The sequence below is a fragment of the Lithobates pipiens genome, unplaced genomic scaffold (genome assembly GCF_037356315.1).
Source record: "Lithobates pipiens isolate NorthernLeopardFrog02 unplaced genomic scaffold, aLitPip1_a1.2 Scaffold_10, whole genome shotgun sequence".
Lineage (NCBI taxonomy): Eukaryota > Metazoa > Chordata > Amphibia > Anura > Ranidae > Lithobates > Lithobates pipiens.
This window is the reverse complement of record NW_027507686.1, coordinates 58166634-58183493: the sequence shown is the minus strand read 5'-3', so window position 1 is coordinate 58183493 and position 16860 is coordinate 58166634. Positions and strand designations below refer to the sequence as shown.

The 16860-nt window shown below is 47.9% G+C and overlaps 1 protein-coding gene across 2 annotated transcripts in view; it reads left to right on the top strand.

Moving 5' to 3' along the window:
- LOC143930856 (receptor-interacting serine/threonine-protein kinase 2-like) overlaps window positions 1-16860 on the top strand; it is an 89287-nt gene that overhangs the window by 57848 nt on the left and 14579 nt on the right. For both annotated transcript variants that reach the window (XM_077455504.1, XM_077455496.1), the window contains 3 exons: window positions 1953-2038; window positions 6242-6307; window positions 11659-11758. In XM_077455504.1, the coding sequence (XP_077311630.1) occupies window positions 1953-2038; window positions 6242-6307; window positions 11659-11758 (252 nt within the window). The remainder of the gene's footprint in view (window positions 1-1952; window positions 2039-6241; window positions 6308-11658; window positions 11759-16860) is intronic.

Sequence of the window (16860 nt, the reverse complement as noted above, 5' to 3'; positions counted from 1 at the left end):
TAGCCGGAAGTGGGAGCAAATACCTGTATTAGACAGGTTTCTGCTCCCCCCCCCCCCCCCCCGAAAGGTGCCAAATGTGACACCGGAGGGGGGAGGAACTGGATAAGCGGAAGTTCAATTTTTTGATGGAACTCTGTTTTAAAGTGATTGCAAAATATCTTTTTTTTTTTTCTATAAAAATAATAAACATTTTTTACTTAACTCCTCTGTTGCAGTGGATTTGCACAGAGCAGCCCGGATCCTCCTCTTCTCGGGTCCCTCTTCTGTGATCCTGGCCCCTTCCTGCTGTTCAGTGCCCCTACAGTAAGCAGCTTGCTGTGGGGCACCTGAGCCAAGTCACAGCTCCCTGTGTCCATTCAGATATGGACCCCTGACCCGGCCCGCCCCCTCTCTCCCCTGATTGGCTAGCTGACTTTGATTGACAGCAGCAGAAACCAATGGCGCTGCTCCTGTGTCTCAGCCAATCAGGCGCTTATTTTTAATGTTTTACATAGCTATACCTGCAAAAGGAGCCAACTTGAAGTAATCTATCAGGACCTAATTTTATGACTAAAGTTCCACTTTAAATACATATGTGGGAAACTGTGTTACCTGCCAACTAATTTGCTGTTCTGTGCAGACAGCGTTGAGATCCAGATACACCTGCCTGGCAGCACAAACAGGTCCTCAACCTCCACTGCAGCAGCATCTAGCTGGGTCAAAAGCAGCCCTCCAGCCTGCTCACTACATAATGAAGCTGCAGTAGCTCAACCTGCTCTCCTCCTACCAGCGTGTCTGTGTGGCTACTGACCAGGGGCGGACTGACAACTCATGGGGCCCCCTGGGCAATAGGAGATTATGGGGCCCCCAGGCAATCAGAGATTATGGGGCCACACAGTATACACAAACACACACACACAGTATACAATCACACAGTACACACAGACGTGTTTCTATTGGCTGAGAAGGTACTGGAGAGGTGGGGCAGCTATAATCTCGGGATTTTTAGACCAAAAGGATGTCGGTAAGGGACAATTCAAAGACAGATGTAAAACAAAACACAGATTTTTTACATACTGTTCCTGGTTTTACTGAGGCTGGCAACCCTGATGGGGCCCCCTAGTGGCATGGGGCCCTCTGGCAGTGCCTGAGTGGCCCAATGGTCAGTCCGCCCCTGCTAATGACTATTAGTGCTGGCCTTGCCTTTCTAATTAGGTTGCTGTTGAGCAGGGCTTAAATGAACATAACACAAAACACTTGCACTCTTTTCATAGTTTCATAGTTTCATAGTTAGTAAGGTTGAATAAAGACACCAGTCCATCCAGTTCAACCTGAGTGAGTGTCTACAATTGCCCCTATCCCTGTACATTGAACACTCAAATCAGTCCCTACCCTCAAGGAGCCCACAATCCAAGGTCCCCATTCATATACTAGGGCCAATTTTGGACAGAAGCCAATTAACCTAACTGCATGTCTTTGGATTGTGGGAGGAAACCGGAGTACCTGGAGGAAACCCACGCAGGCACAGGGAGAACATGCAAACTCCAGGCAGGTAGTGTCGTGGTTGGGATTTGAACCAGCGACCCTTTTTACTGCTAGGTGAGAGTGCTAACCACTACACCACTGTGCCGCCCATGTACATTTATTGGGTTTTCTGATTAGCGCATGACTGCATCAAGTGATGTTTATATGTAATTCTTGAGTTCAGTCTCATATTTAAGGCTACACTTTGTGTATGTGTTTCTGCACTCCGCTTGTAGGGCAGCTCATTCATTTCAATGGGCTGTCCGACGCATGAGAATCGTGCAGCAGCAAGCAAGTTCACAATGACTGGGGAGCCCATGAAGGATTGCAGAGCTCTTCGGTGCATGAAAAGCATGGATTTCTGACAGGCACACTATACGTGTATCTAGCCTAAACTATTTTATTGCTTGTAGTTATGACTATTTTCTGTATACTTGTTTCATCCTCAGATTGTTTGTCCCAACTACGCAGCATTCTGCAGACCTTTTCTGTTGAGGAGAGTAAGCGTGAAATGGACAATTTTGTTACTAAAAAGGTAAGAGCCGGTTTTAATGTGTATATAAGCCAGGGGTAGGCAACCTCGGCACCCCAGCTGTGGTGAAACTACAAATCCCATCATGCCTTGGCTTCCAGGAGTCATGCCTGTGCTTGTTAGGGTCTTGCAATGTCTCATGGGACTTGTAGTTTCATCACAGCTAGAGGGGGAGGTTGCCTACCCCTGATGTAAACCTACCATCTGTTTTTCATTGTTTGGCACCATGACTCCCTGTATACAGTTTTCTTAAAGTGGTTGTAAACCCTTTTTGGTGACTTTTACCTATAGGTAAGCCTAGAATAAGGCTTACCTATAGGTAGTGGAAATATCTCCTAAACGTGCGCCGCTTAGGAGATATTTCACTTGTCGCCATTGGCACATGCGCTGTGCCATTTCTTCCCCCAGCGTGTGCCGTGACTGACGGCTCCTGCGCGCATGTGTTGGAATGACGTCACGTCAGAAGTAATTAAGGTAAAAAATCTTAAAGCTTTACTATCCCTTTAAGCTAATTATTTTTGTGACTCTATTACAAAGATTACTTGTTGAATTGTTCAACACTTACACCCAGGTAGAAAGAAATTGAGCTTCAAGTTTGAAGACGACTTGCTAAGCTATTAGCATGTTGCACAGCATGTTGCACAATTGCAGCAAGTCCACATTGCATGACTCCAGATCAACTTTCTTTGCAAACATTCTGCAAGTCTGCTGCAAGTTCTGGTTCAGTTATGTTGTGCTATAGTCATCCCACCACAGGGGTTACTGTGGCGGAATTTTCATGCTGTAGACTTGCAGAGCTCTTGATGTAGACCCACCACTGCAACTGTGCCCCTGCTAGAGACTTGCCACACAAATTTGCTCCAAATTGGAAAAGTGTCAACTAGAACTTGTGCTTTAAAGTGGTGTTCCACCTTGGGGAATTTTTTTTTTAAAGGCAGCAGCTACAAACAATGTAGCTGCTGACTTTTAATGTATAGACATTTACCTGTCCAGGGAGCCCACAATGTCGGCACCCTAGCCGATTTTTAGATCGGCTGTCGGGTCTTGCCACCGTCATCCGTCCTAAGGGAAACCGGTAGTGAAGCCTTTCGGCTTCACAGCCGGTTCCCTACTGAGTGTGCGTGACAGCGACAATTCTGCAACTGAGCAAATTTCAGTGTTTTTGATTTGATTACATTATTGAATAATTTTTATTATTATTATATTATTATTTGTTATAATTATTTATAGTTATTTATTATATTATGATTCCTTTTTCAAACGTTATCATACCCGGGATGTCTACTAGACTCTTGTTTGGACAGATTTAAGAGAGTTATTCCTAAAGCCGCGTACACACGTAGCCGTCTGTCCGACGTACTTAGTCTGTTGGACGTCCGCCAAACTGTCCGTCGGAATTTTCGAACGGGCTACTTGCCCACACACGGCACTTTTTCAGCGGACTAATACGGCGTACTAAGTCCGCCATACTTTCGAAATGAACGGACTCGCCCACACACGCAGAGGAAAGTCTGCTCATTTCGAGCGCGTCTCCAGGTAGGCGGGGCCCGCGAAAGAGACGTCGCTGGCCCCGCTGCCTGGTATGGACTTAAAGGGGAACCCCCAACGCCGAAAAAAATCGGCGTGGGGGTCCACCCCAAGTCCACAACAGACCCTTGTCCGAGCACGCTACCCGGCCGGCCAGGAAAGGGGGGCGAGCGAGCGCCCCCCCCCTCCTGAGCCGTACCAGGCCGTGTGCCCTCAACATGGGGGGTGCCTTGGGGAAGGGGGGGGGGCGCGCGGCCCCCCCACCCCAAAGCACCTTGTCCCCATGTTGATGAGGACAAGGGCCTCTTCCCGACAACCCTGGCCGTTGATTGTCGGGGTCTGCGGGCGGGGGGCTTATCGGAATCCGGGAGCCCCCTTTAATAAGGGGGCCCCCGGATTCCGGCCCCCCACCCTATGTGAATGAGTATGGGGTACAATGTACCCCTACCCATTCACCTGTAAAATAAAAGTACAAAAAAAACACAACACACGAGATAAAATACTTTATTGCACAGCTCTGGGGGTCTTCCGTCTTCGGGGGTCTTCTCGCCGGACTCCTCCGCTATCTTCTTGTAGCTCTTTTGCTAGCGGAGGAGTCCGGCTTTCTTCCTCGCCGCCAGCCTCTTCTCACGACTTCGGGGGTCTTGTCCCCCTCTCCGGTCTTCTGTCGCCGCTGCCGCCTTCCGTTCTTCTTCTTCTTCTTCTCCTTCTTCTCCTGGAGATGTTGACTCGACGCTCTCTCCGGGCACAATGCCAGGGACGCGCTGCGTGGCCACTTATATAGGGACAAGGGGCGGTGTCACATGGCTTTATGTCACATGGGTTGGTGTCACATGGTGACCCCGCCCCCTTACGATGTCACAGTCCCCATGTGACATCAACCCATGTGACCAACCCATGTGACATAAAGCCATGTGACACCGCCCCTTGTCCCTATATAAGTGGCCGCGCAGCGCGTCCCTGGCATTGTGGCCGGAGAGAGCGTTGAGTCAACATCTCCAGGAGAAGAAGGAGAAGAAGAAGAAGAAGAAGAACGGAAGGTGGCAGCGGGCGACAGAAGACCGGACCACCGCCTGTAAAAGAGCTATAAGAAGGCGCGGTGGCCCGGCAGAAGAACCGAAGAGGGGGACAAGACCCCCGAAGTCGGGAGAAGAGGCTGGCGGCGGGGAGGAAGAAAGCCGGACTCCTCCGCTAGCAAAAGAGCTACAAGAAGATAGCGGAGGAGTCCGGCGAGAAGACCCCCGAAGACGGAAGACCCCCGGAGCTGTGCAATAAAGTATTTTATCTCGTGTGTTGTGTTTTTTTTTGTACTTTTATTTTACAGGTGAATGGGTAGGGGTACATTGTACCCCATACTCATTCACATAGGGTGGGGGGCCGGTATCTGGGGGCCCCCTTATTAAAGGAGGCTCCCGGATTCCGATAAGCCCCCCGCCCGCAGACCCCGACAACCAACGACCAGGGTTGTCGGGAAGAGGCCCTTGTCCTCATCAACATGGAGACAAGGTGCTTTGGGGTGGGGGGGCCGCGCGGCCCCCCCTTCCCCAAGGCACCCCCCATGTTGAGGGCACGCGGCCTGGTATGGCTCAGGAGGGGGGGCGCTCGCTCGCCCCCCTTTCCTGGCCGGCCGGATAGCATGCTCGGACAAGGGTCTGTTGTGGACTTGGGGGGGACCCCCACGCTGATTTTTTTTGGCGTTGGGGGTACCCCTTTACGTCCATACCAGGCGGCGGGGCCAGCGATGTCTCCTTCGCGGGCCCCGCCTACCTGGAGACCCGCTCGAAATGAGCGGACTTTTCTCCGGGCGGGAAAAGTCCGCTCATTTCAAAAGAACGGCGGACTGGCATACACACGGCCGGATTGTCCGCCGAAATGCGAGTACGGCGGGCAGATTGATGTGCAACACGAAATTCGAAGTCCGCCGTACTGTCGGGTCAAAAAAGTATGCCGGAGGCTACACACGGGGGGATTGTTCGGCGGACTTGAGTTTGCCGGACTTTTCCACCGGATTGTTTGAGCGTGTGTACGCGGCATTAGAATTACAGGCCTACAATATAAAATGCTAAATTTACATGCAAAACATTGTACCGCTTACAGCACCAAAAATCTGAAATAATCATACCGCCAGGGAGGTTAAAGTAGAACAGATAAAACATTTTCTAATTCTCTAAAAGTGAAAGGACCTTTGATTGTTTTTTGTTGTATATGTGCCCAGTGGGGAGATCACCTATCTGCTATGGTGACAACTGGCCAGATGGTGAAGATAAACCCACATTTTACAGTTGTCACTAGGTCAGGAGCGATGAAGATATTTGGCAATTGGGACACTGACAGATTTTTTAGAGCTGCGAATCCAGAATAATTTCTAGCCCTTCCCTTTTCCATGCTAAACTAAAATAGCTTACTTTAAATTTTAAATAATGCAGAGCATGCTAAAACTGGATTTATTGGCTGACATTTGCATTTAAGTAACATCTAATTTTGCATAACTTAGCAAGAACATTGATTTCTAAGAACTAAGATGTAAACATTTAGTAATAGACAGACCTAAAGAAAATAAAACGGTATACATGTGCTTTGTGATAACATGCAGTAGTCATAGTTTTCCTTATGATGAAATCTGCACAATCACTATAAAAGCTATTCAAAAATACTGACTGTAATATCTATTTCTTCCAGGAGATGGCAATGCAGGACTGCCAGTCCCAGACACGCATAGTGGAATTTAATATCCAATGGCTAGATGTAAGTAGTTTAGATGAAAAAATGACTGAAGTTCCACTTTAATCTTCTGCCCTTGTTGTTTAAACTTTGGATAGTAAAACGTTTTTTTTTCTGCAAATAAATACCCTATACAGCCCACTTCCTGTTATGACATCATGCACAGCTCTCTGTCTCACTCTTGTGAGAGTTTGTCAGGAAGGGAGGGGGGGATGAGTCATAAGAGGGCCAATGAGAGCTGTAGAGTTTGAGGTGTGTGCCTGTGTAAATCCAGGAGGTGAACAGGCAGCAGCTTCAGCTGCCCACAGTTAAAATGGCTGCAGCCAGACTAAGTGGAGGGAGATTTCTGCAGCATATTTGGCAAGTACAGAATCCCAGTATATATAAAATAATATGCAAAGTGGTTGGAGGGAAGCTTCAGAATGGCAAAGATCTTTTTATTACAAATGATGGAAGCAGATTACAGTTCCTCTTTAAGAGATTTGCCTAGCTTTAAGGCTGGTGTATGGTCCTGGTGGAAAAATCTCCATTCAATCAGTGCCCGCCACCCAGGAATCATGCTGTCCCAATACAATGGCACAGAGGGTAGAATTCCGTCATCTATATTGAAGGTGTGGTTTGGGGAATCAGTTCAGTTTTTTTTCCGTTCAGCTGGCTAGCTGAACTGAAACAACTGAACCATGTATGGCCAGTTATGATCACTTTATTCCATTATTTTATCAACTTATCCTAACTTTACTGAAATTACCAGTATTGACTATATACACTATATTACCAAAATTATTGGGACGCCTGCCTTTACACGCACATGAACTTTAATTGCATCCAAGTCTTATGCCCTGTACACACGATCGGACTTTCCGACGGAAAATGTGCGATTGGATCGCGTTGTCAGAAAATCTGACCGCATGTGGGCTCCATTGGACTTTTTCCGTTGGAATTTCCGACATACAAAGTTTGAGAGCTGGATCTAAAATTTTCCACCAACAAAATCCGATCGTTTAAATTCCGATCGTGTGTAGACAATTCCGACGGGCAAAGTGCCACGCATGCTCAGAATAAATTACAATAAGAAAACTATTGGCTACTGGCCTCTTTATAGTCCCGTCGTACGTGTTCTACGTCATCGGATTTTCCGACAACTTTGTGCGACCGTGTGTATGCTAGACAAGTTTGGGCCAAAATCCATCGGAAAAAATCAGACAGATTTTGTCGTCGGAATGTCCGACCGTGTGTATGGGGCATTAGTCTGCAGGGTTCAATATGGTGCAGGCCCACCCTTTGCATCTATAACAGCTTCAGCTTCAGCTATGGGAACGTTTGACCATTCTTCCAGAAGAGCAGTTTTTCATGTTGGGTAAAACACACTGGAGTTAAAGAAGAAGTAAACCCTTCCAAACAACTTGGACCTATAGGTAAGCCTAGATTAAGGCTTACCTGTAGGTCCAAGCAATATCTCCTAAACCTATATGGTTTAGGAGATATTTGCCCGAAAATGGGCACCGCTGTCTACGGCGCATGCGCCGTAGACAGCGGCGCGCATGCGCACTAAATGCGGCAAATCCAAGAATGGATTTGCCAAATTTGTCGACTCCCGTGCGCATGCGCGGGAGTGACGTCATCGCGGCTTCGCCGTATGACAGCGGCGGAGCTGCGAGGCGCGACTCCCGTGCGCATGCGCGGGAGTGACGTCATCGCGGTTGCGCCGCTGTGATTCGTCGGAGCTGCGAGACGCCACAAGCAACATGGATGCGGCGGACTACAGGGGACAGCGGCGACTTCGCTGGCTCCTGTGTCAGGTAAGTGACACATAATGAGCTACTATGCGATGCACAGTAGTCCATTATGCTTTACCTTTGCAGGGAAAAAAAGAGGAAGTAAACCCATCAGGGTTTACTTCCTCTTTAATTACTCAATATTATGGTGTTTTTTTTTAGTGTTTGTGAGTAATTTATATTTTTTGTTTTAAAAAACGTTTTCTGCGTAGTCGTATTTATTACCACCAGAAGATTTACCTCCTTCATGACCAGGCCATTAACTGACCATTGTGCGGTCAGGCAAAGCTGCATATAAATATAAATTCATTTTATATAATTTTATAATATTTATAATTTTTTCCCCACAAGTAGAGCTTTCTTCCTGGCAGTATTTTTTACGCTTAGAAACAAAGAGACTGACAATTTTGAAAAAAAAAAAATGTTTTACTTTCTGCTATACAACATATCCAATTAAAAAAATAAAAATTTACAAATCAAATTTCTTTGTAAATTTAGCTAAATATGTATTCTGCTACATATTTTTGGTTGAAAAAAATCTCAATAAGTGCATATTGATTGGTTTGTTCAAAAGTCTATATCATCTACAAACTATATGATATATACTGCAATCATTTTTTTAATGGCAGCGATCAGCGATTTATAGCTGGATTGCAATAGTGCGGTGGACAATCTGACACTAACTGACACTTTTGACATTTTGTGGGAACCAGGGACACTAATACAGTGATCAGTGCTAAAAAATATGCACTGTCACTGTACCTATGACACTCGCTGGGAAGGAGTTAAATATCTAGGGTGATCAAAGGGTTTAAATGTGTGCCTAGCCAGTGTTTTTGTGTGTACAGTGTGCTGCGTCAACTAAGGGATGTGCTGGATTTTATTCCTGGATTTGAAGGGAAACAAAATTCAGCACATCCCCGCTGACAGGACAGAGCTCTGCATTGTTTACATAGTGTTGTGGCTAGGCACACATTTAACCCTTTGATTGCCTCTGATGTTTTACCCCTTCCCAGCCAGTGTTATTAGTACAGTGACAGTGCATATTTTTAGCACTGATTAGGTATTAGGTTTAGGGTTTGGTCCATTCACACTTGTGCATTTTTTGCAGTGAATAAAAATGCATGTGTCATGAAAATACATTGATTACAATGGGGCCGCTCACATCTGCACACTGCATCCTGTGCGTTTCTGTTTACCAATTTAGGTGCTATTCAGCTACATATTTTTGGTTGAATTTCAACCTGAACCGGAAACAAAAAAAAACAGGACCCTTTTCAAAATTGGACCGCGGTCGCCCCAGTGTGTGAATCGGCTCCATTGAGAGCCGGTTACATTCACAAGTTATGGCTGAGCTCCATCCAGTGTGTCTCCTCTGCAATCAGCAGGTGCCGGCGGTCATCCATTGGCCGGCATCTGCTGATCGGCTTCTCCTGTGACTAATCACAGCAGAAACAGCATTCTGGTGGCGCATTAGCACCCCCTACCCAAAAGTGCAGAATCATGTGTATATATATATATATATATATATATATATATATATATATATATATATATATATATGTATGTGTGTGATTCTGCACAGATTGGCCGTCCTGTAGCAGTAAAGCTACAATAAAGCGGTCGTTAGCTGATTAACCACTTCAATGCCAGGCACTTAGATACCTTCCTGCCCTTCCTGCCCAGACCGATTTTCAGCTTTCAGCGCTGTCACAATTTGAATGACAATTGCGCAGTCATACAAAACTGTACCCAAACATCTTTTTTAGCATTTTGTTCCCACAAGTAGAGCTTTCTTTTGGTGGTATTTGATCACCTCTGCGATTTTTATTTTTTGCGCAACTAATAAAAAAAAATGAAAATTGTGAAAAAAAACTTTTTTTCTTTGTTTCTGTTCATTTTTTTTGTAAATAAGTACATTTTCTTCTTCAATGATGGGCACTGATATGGCTGCACTGACAGGCACTGATAAGGCAGCACTGATGGGCACCGATGAGGCGGCACTGACAGGCACTGATGATGGCCACTTTTAGGCGGCACTGATAGGTGACACTGATGGGCACTGATAGGTGGCACTGGTATGTGGCAATGATGGGCACTCATAGGTGGCACTGATGGGCACTCATAGGCAGCACTCATAGGTGGCACAGATGGGCACTGATGAGCACTGATAGGTGGGCACTGCTGGACACTGATGGGTGACACTGATGACACTGATGGGTGGCATTGCTGGGCATCACTGATTTACACATTTTCACGTGTTACATGATGGTGCCAGTCAGTGCCCATTTGTGGGCACTGATTGGCACAGATTGGGCATTTATTTGCACATGTGGATGGTCATGGGGTAAATACCTGGCCATCCACATGTTGCCCCCTTCCCTGGTGGTCCAGGCGGCTTCCCTGGTGGTCTAGTGTGGGCATCTGAGGGGGGGCTGCACTGATAAACAATCATCTCAGACCCCCCCATCAGGAGAGCCACCGATCGGCTCTCCTCGTGTCTGACACGAGAAGAAAAGCTGATCACGTGGTAGAGTGCCTCCGCCGGAGGCTCTTCACCAATAACGGTGGAGCGGTGTGTCAGACTGACACACTGCTCCACTGATCGCCGCGATGCACACCCCCACGGGCGAGCAGCGGCTGTTATCCTGAAGGACATCATATGACGCCCAGTCAGGATAACCGAACCACTTCCAGGACGTCAATCTGCTGTTGACCGGGTGGGAGGTGGTTAAGGTATGTTGATAGTTCTAATATAAGAATAGTGGGGTTGATTTACTAAAACTGGAGAGTGCAAAACCTGGTGCAGCTCTGCATAGCAACCAATCAGCTTCCATATTTTTTTTTGTTAAAGCTTAATTGAACAAGCTGAAGTTAGAAGCTGATTGGCTACCATGCACAGCTGAACCTGATTTTGCACTCTTCAGTTTTAGTAAATCAACCCCAGTATGTCTATGGCAGTACACTAGAGACATCATTGTTGTAATTAGAATTGGTTGCCATGGATCTTATCTTTGATCAAACATTTTTTTGTATTTCCCTAAAGTTTTTGTAAAGACAAAACTTTTTTATATATATAGTTTCAGATACAGTATAAAATGGTTGTTATGCGTGTCTCAGCTGAATGGATTTACCCACGTTTTTGGTCCTAATGACTATTGGCTCTAGTACAAAAAAGGATGGAACAATTTTTTGGAGTTGTCCCCGGGAACAGGTGGTACGAGGAAAACTCTTCTGGTGTAAGAGGGAATTTCTTCCTTCCTTGGACCACTTGTCCTGACCACTGCAGAACAGGAACATCTAACAAGAGCTGCAGTTTTGGAGTTGCTCTGGCCCAGTCGTCCAGCCATTACAATTTGGACCTTGTCAAAGTCAATAAGACCCTTGCGCTTGCCCATTTTTCCTGCTTTGAAGACATGAACTTCAGGGACATGATCATTTTCTGCCTAATATATCCCACCATCTTTCAGATGCCATTGTAACAAGATAATCAATGTTATTCACTGTACCTGTCAGTGGATAATGTTATGGCTGATCGGTGTATCTTTGTTCTTTACTTGCAGATGTGACTAAGAATAATAGTTTGTTTGTTCTTCGCAGGATTGCTGGTTAACAAGTCATAGGAGCAGAACTCAGAGTACCCCTGAGCAGTCCACTGAAGTACCACCACTTTGGTCCGAAAAAAAAGAAAAACGCAGTGGTAAGAATACAAAATAAACATGCTAATTTACCCAAAGATTCAGCTAAAACTTAATGGAACCTCTAGATGTCACCAGTGTTGTGGCTTATGCTGGACCAGGCGCTGCTTATCTTCTCTGGAAATTCTGCTACCGTACATGTGTGGCTTGTTCGTCCACATATGCAGTATGACAACACTGTGCAGAGATGAGCAGCGCCCGGCATCATAAATAGCCAAGGGTTGGCTGATTTAAAGCACAACTCTGGGAAAATGAAAGTGTATTTCCACTTTTTTAGGCATGCTGTGTGAAAGGGAAGACATAACAATCATATAATGGAGTTTTCTGAAATTTGACTGCAAAAGTTGAAATATGCTTTAAAAATAATCCCTTGCAGTGGGGCTGCACTCGCACTGCAACTGTAGATTGCTTATTTAGGTCTAGGGGACATAGAAAGAAGATCTTCTTACTCGATCCTCTGCTTCTCCACGCTGCTAGACTGGTCCTGGCAGTATCTTCTTCTCGATGCTCCTACGTTTTGAGGGCCTGAAGTCATGAAGCCCAATACAGGGTCCATTGCCCTGTTTTGGACGTGATGACACCATGGTACAGTAGACCACTGGATCATGTGATAGCACCATCTGCTGGGGGAATGAAGGACTGGGTAAATTAAATTGGTTCTCCTCTCCACTACACTAAATGAACAGTTAACCCTTGCAGTGTCTGTGCAGCCCCACAGGACTTTCACATTTTCTAGAGTTGAGCTTTATTGGGGAAGTCAGATGGATGAGAGGGATAATGAAATTTATAATACATTTGGAATTCATATAGAATGAGCACTTGTTGAGATAAGCTAACGCAAATGTTTTCCCATGCTGTCTACCACTAATCATGCGCTTGACTGTCAGTTCTGCTGCTGGCCAGTGGAGTGGCCATTCAATTGCAAGGGAGGAGCATGGTGCACCTGTCCAGGAGGAGATAGGCTTCTTTGTATTTTTTACATTGTAAATAGATTTATGTGTATCTGAAGACTTTTAAACCTTAACTTCTGCCTCTGTGTCCCCTTGAGGCACTTTGCTGGTTCTACTAATGAATACTTCTTTTCCAAGTTCAGTAACACTCAGGATCATTCAAGCACTAACTGTGAACCCAAGCTGTTAATGAGAAAACTCTTGGGGGTGTAGCATCACACAGCCTGGGCTTACAATACAATGCTGCATATAATGAGGCTTACACATCGCAAACTGAGTGCCATTCTATTCAGCAGTTAAATTAACTCACTGGAGTAGTAGAGGACCCTACCCATCATGTGACCATGCGGAATAGTATGAATGCTGGAAATGGAGAAGAAGGGTGGGACGAACCTTAAATAAAAGGCTTTACATATTCCAGCATATATCCAACATGTAGGATGTACTGGAACTAGAGAGAGTCCAGAGAAGGGCGACAAAGCTAATAAAGGGTCTGGAGGTCCTCAGTTATAAGGAATGACAACAAACGTTAAATGTATTCTTCCTAGAGAAGAGATCCTTGAGACGAGATATGGTAGCGATATATATAAATGTTGACTAAGGGGAAACTATTCCGTTTCAGGGAGCTTATGTAGATACATGGCCACTCAATGAATTTGAAGAAGCAGCGGTTCAGCCTTCACTTTAGGGGGTTCTTTACTCTTGTGGAACTCTCTTCCAAAATCAGTGGTGTCAGTTGGAAGAATCTGTCAGAAAATCAATGCTGGAAGCTTTGACCTCTTAGCCCTTGTACACACGGTCGGACGTTCCAACGGAAAATGTCCGATCGGACCATGTTGTCGGATAATCCAACTGTGTGTGGGCTCCATCGGACTGTTTCCGTCAGAATATCCGACTGACAAAGTTTTAGAGCTGGGCTATAAAACTTTCTGACAACATGATCCGATCGGACTTTGTCCGATTGTGTGTAGAGAATTCCGATCTGACCAAGTGCCACGCATGCTCAGATCAAATTCCTAGACCAAAGCTAATGGCTACTATCCTGAACGTAGTCCCATCGTAACGAAATAATGTCATCACGTTACGTACGATCAGATTTTCCGACAACTTTATCCGACTGTGTGTATGCAACACAAGTTTCGGACAAAATCCGTCGGATTTTGTTGTCGGAATGTCCAAACGTGTGTACAAGGACTCAGGCCGCGTACACACGGGCGGACTGTTCGCCCAACCTTGTTCGGCAAACAGTTTCATCAAACAGTCCGCTCAAAATTTGCATGAGCGGACTTGCCCACACACGAGCGGACTGTTTGACGAACAAGGTTGGGCAAACAGTTCGCTCAACTTTTGAAATGAACGGACTCGCCCACGTAAGGCGGAGGCAAATCCGCCCATTTCGAGCGCGTGTACAGGTAGGCGGGGCCCGCGAAGGAGACATCGCGGGCTCCGCCGCCTGGAATGGGCTTAAAGGGGAACCCCAACGCCGAAAAAAATCGGCGTGGGGGTTCCCCCCAAGTCCACACCAGACCCTTGTCCGAGCACGCTACCCGGCCGGCCAGGAAAGGGGGGCGAGCGAGCGCGCCCCCCCTCCTGAGCCGTACCAGGCCGCGTGCCCTCAACATGGGGGGTGCCTTGGGGAAGGGGGGGCCGCGCGGCCCCCCCACCCCAAAGCACCTTGTCCCCATGTTGATGAGGACAAGGGCCTCTTCCCAACAACCCTGGCCGTTGGTTGTCGGGGTCTGCGGGCGGGGGGCTTATCGGAATCCGGGAGCCCCCTTTAAGAAGGGGGCCCCCGGATACCGGCCCCCCACCCTATGTGAATGAGTATGGGGTACAATGTACCCCTACCCATTCACCTGTGAACTAAAGTACAATAAAAAACACAACACAGAGAAAAAATATTTTATTGCACAGCTCCGGGGGTCTTCCGTCTTCGGGGGTCTTCTCGCCGGACTCCTCCGCTATGTGTGTGTAGCTCTTTTGCTAGCGGAGGAGTCCGGCTTTCTTCCTCCCCGCCGCCGGCCTCTTCTCCCGACTTCGGGGGTCTTGTCCCCCTCTTCGGTTCTTCTGCCGGGCCACCGCGCCTGGTCCGGTGGCCCGGTCTTCTGTCGCCGTCTTCCGTTCTTCTGTCGCCGCCTTCCGTTCTTCTGCCGGGCCACCGCGCCTTCTTGTAGCTCTTTTACAGGCGGTGGCCCGGTCTTCTGTCGCCGCTGTCGTCGCCGCCGCCGCCGCCTTCCGTTCTTGTTCTTCTTCTCCTGGAGATGTTGACTCGACGAGCTCTCCGGCCGGAATGCCAGAGCCGCGCTGTGCGGTCACTTATATAGTGACAATGGGGCGGTGTCACATGGTATATGTCACATGGGTTGGTCACATGGTGACCCCGCCCCCTTACGATGTCATAGTCCCCATGTGACATCAACCCATGTGACCAACCCATGTGACATATACCATGTGACACCGCCCCATTGTCACTATATAAGTGGCAGCGGAGCGTGTCCCTGGCATTCCGGCCGGAGAGCTCGTCGAGTCAACATCTCCAGGAGAAGAAGAAGAAGAACAAGAAGAAGAAGAACAAGAACGGAAGGCGGCGGCGGCGGCGACGACAGCGGCGACAGAAGACCGGGCCACCGCCTGTAAAAGAGCTACAAGAAGGCGCGGTGGCCCGGCAGAAGAACCGAAGGCGGCGACAGAAGAACGGAAGGCAGCGGCGACAGAAGACCGGGCCACCGCCTGTAAAAGAGCTACAAGAAGGCGCGGTGGCCCGGCAGAAGAACCGAAGAGGGGGACAAGACCCCCGAAGTCGGGAGAAGAGGCCGGCGGCGGGGAGGAAGAAAGCCGGACTCCTCCGCTAGCAAAAGAGCTACACACACATAGCGGAGGAGTCCGGCGAGAAGACCCCCGAAGACGGAAGACCCCCGGAGCTGTGCAATAAAATATTTTTTCTCTGTGTTGTGTTTTTTATTGTACTTTAGTTCACAGGTGAATGGGTAGGGGTACATTGTACCCCATACTCATTCACATAGGGTGGGGGGCCGGTATCCGGGGGCCCCCTTCTTAAAGGGGGCTCCCGGATTCCGATAAGCCCCCCGCCCGCAGACCCCGACAACCAACGGCCAGGGTTGTCGGGAAGAGGCCCTTGTCCTCATCAACATGGGGACAAGGTGCTTTGGGGTGGGGGGGCCGCGCGGCCCCCCCTTCCCCAAGGCACCCCCCATGTTGAGGGCACGCGGCCTGGTACGGCTCAGGAGGGGGGGCGCGCTCGCTCGCCCCCCTTTCCTGGCCGGCCGGGTAGCGTGCTCGGACAAGGGTCTGGTGTGGACTTGGGGGGAACCCCCACGCCGATTTTTTTCGGCGTTGGGGTTCCCCTTTAAGCCCATTCCAGGCGGCAGAGCCCGCGATGTCTCCTTCGCGGGCCCCGCCTACCTGTACACGCGCTCGAAATGGGCGGACTTTCCGAGCGGGAACAGTCCGCTCATTTCGAAAGTACAGCGGACAAGCCCACACACGGGCGGACTGTTCGCTCAAACACAGTTTCAGCGGACAGTTTTTCGGAATTTCCGAAAGACTTTGTCCGTCCAACTGTCCGCTGAAACTGTCCGCTGAAAGCCCACACACGAGCGGACTGTCCGCCCAAACACTGTTCAGCGGACAAGGTTGGGCGAACAGTCCGCCCGTGTGTATGCGGCCTCAGTCAGGGGAAGTGGCCCCCAACACATCTAGCCAGAGTCAGCCAAATACATCAGAATTTTACCGCTTTTTGATTTCACTCTGGTAGAGCTTTTAGTTAAAGCAGTTAAGGCTATAAGTTAGGAAGAAGTTCAGGAGACTCCTTGCAAAGTCAAAAAATAATTTCCCAATCTCAGAAAAGAGTCAGAAGCCTTTCTCTTCATTGAGAAACTGGAAGAACTGATTCAGGACAAGTAGCATAAGCATGATAAAAAAAACATACATTAATAACAGATTGTCCAAGTTATATCCCCTAAGAGAGCCAAGGATCAACCCACTCCTTTTTGCTTTGGTTGTGACCACATCTTTTGGAGGACACAGTCACTTTCAAGGAAGCATTACATAACAAAATAGACCTCGACCATAAACATGCTTAAACAGCAGCAGGAGGTGCTTGCCGATCAACAATCACCCTAGCTGATGTTGGG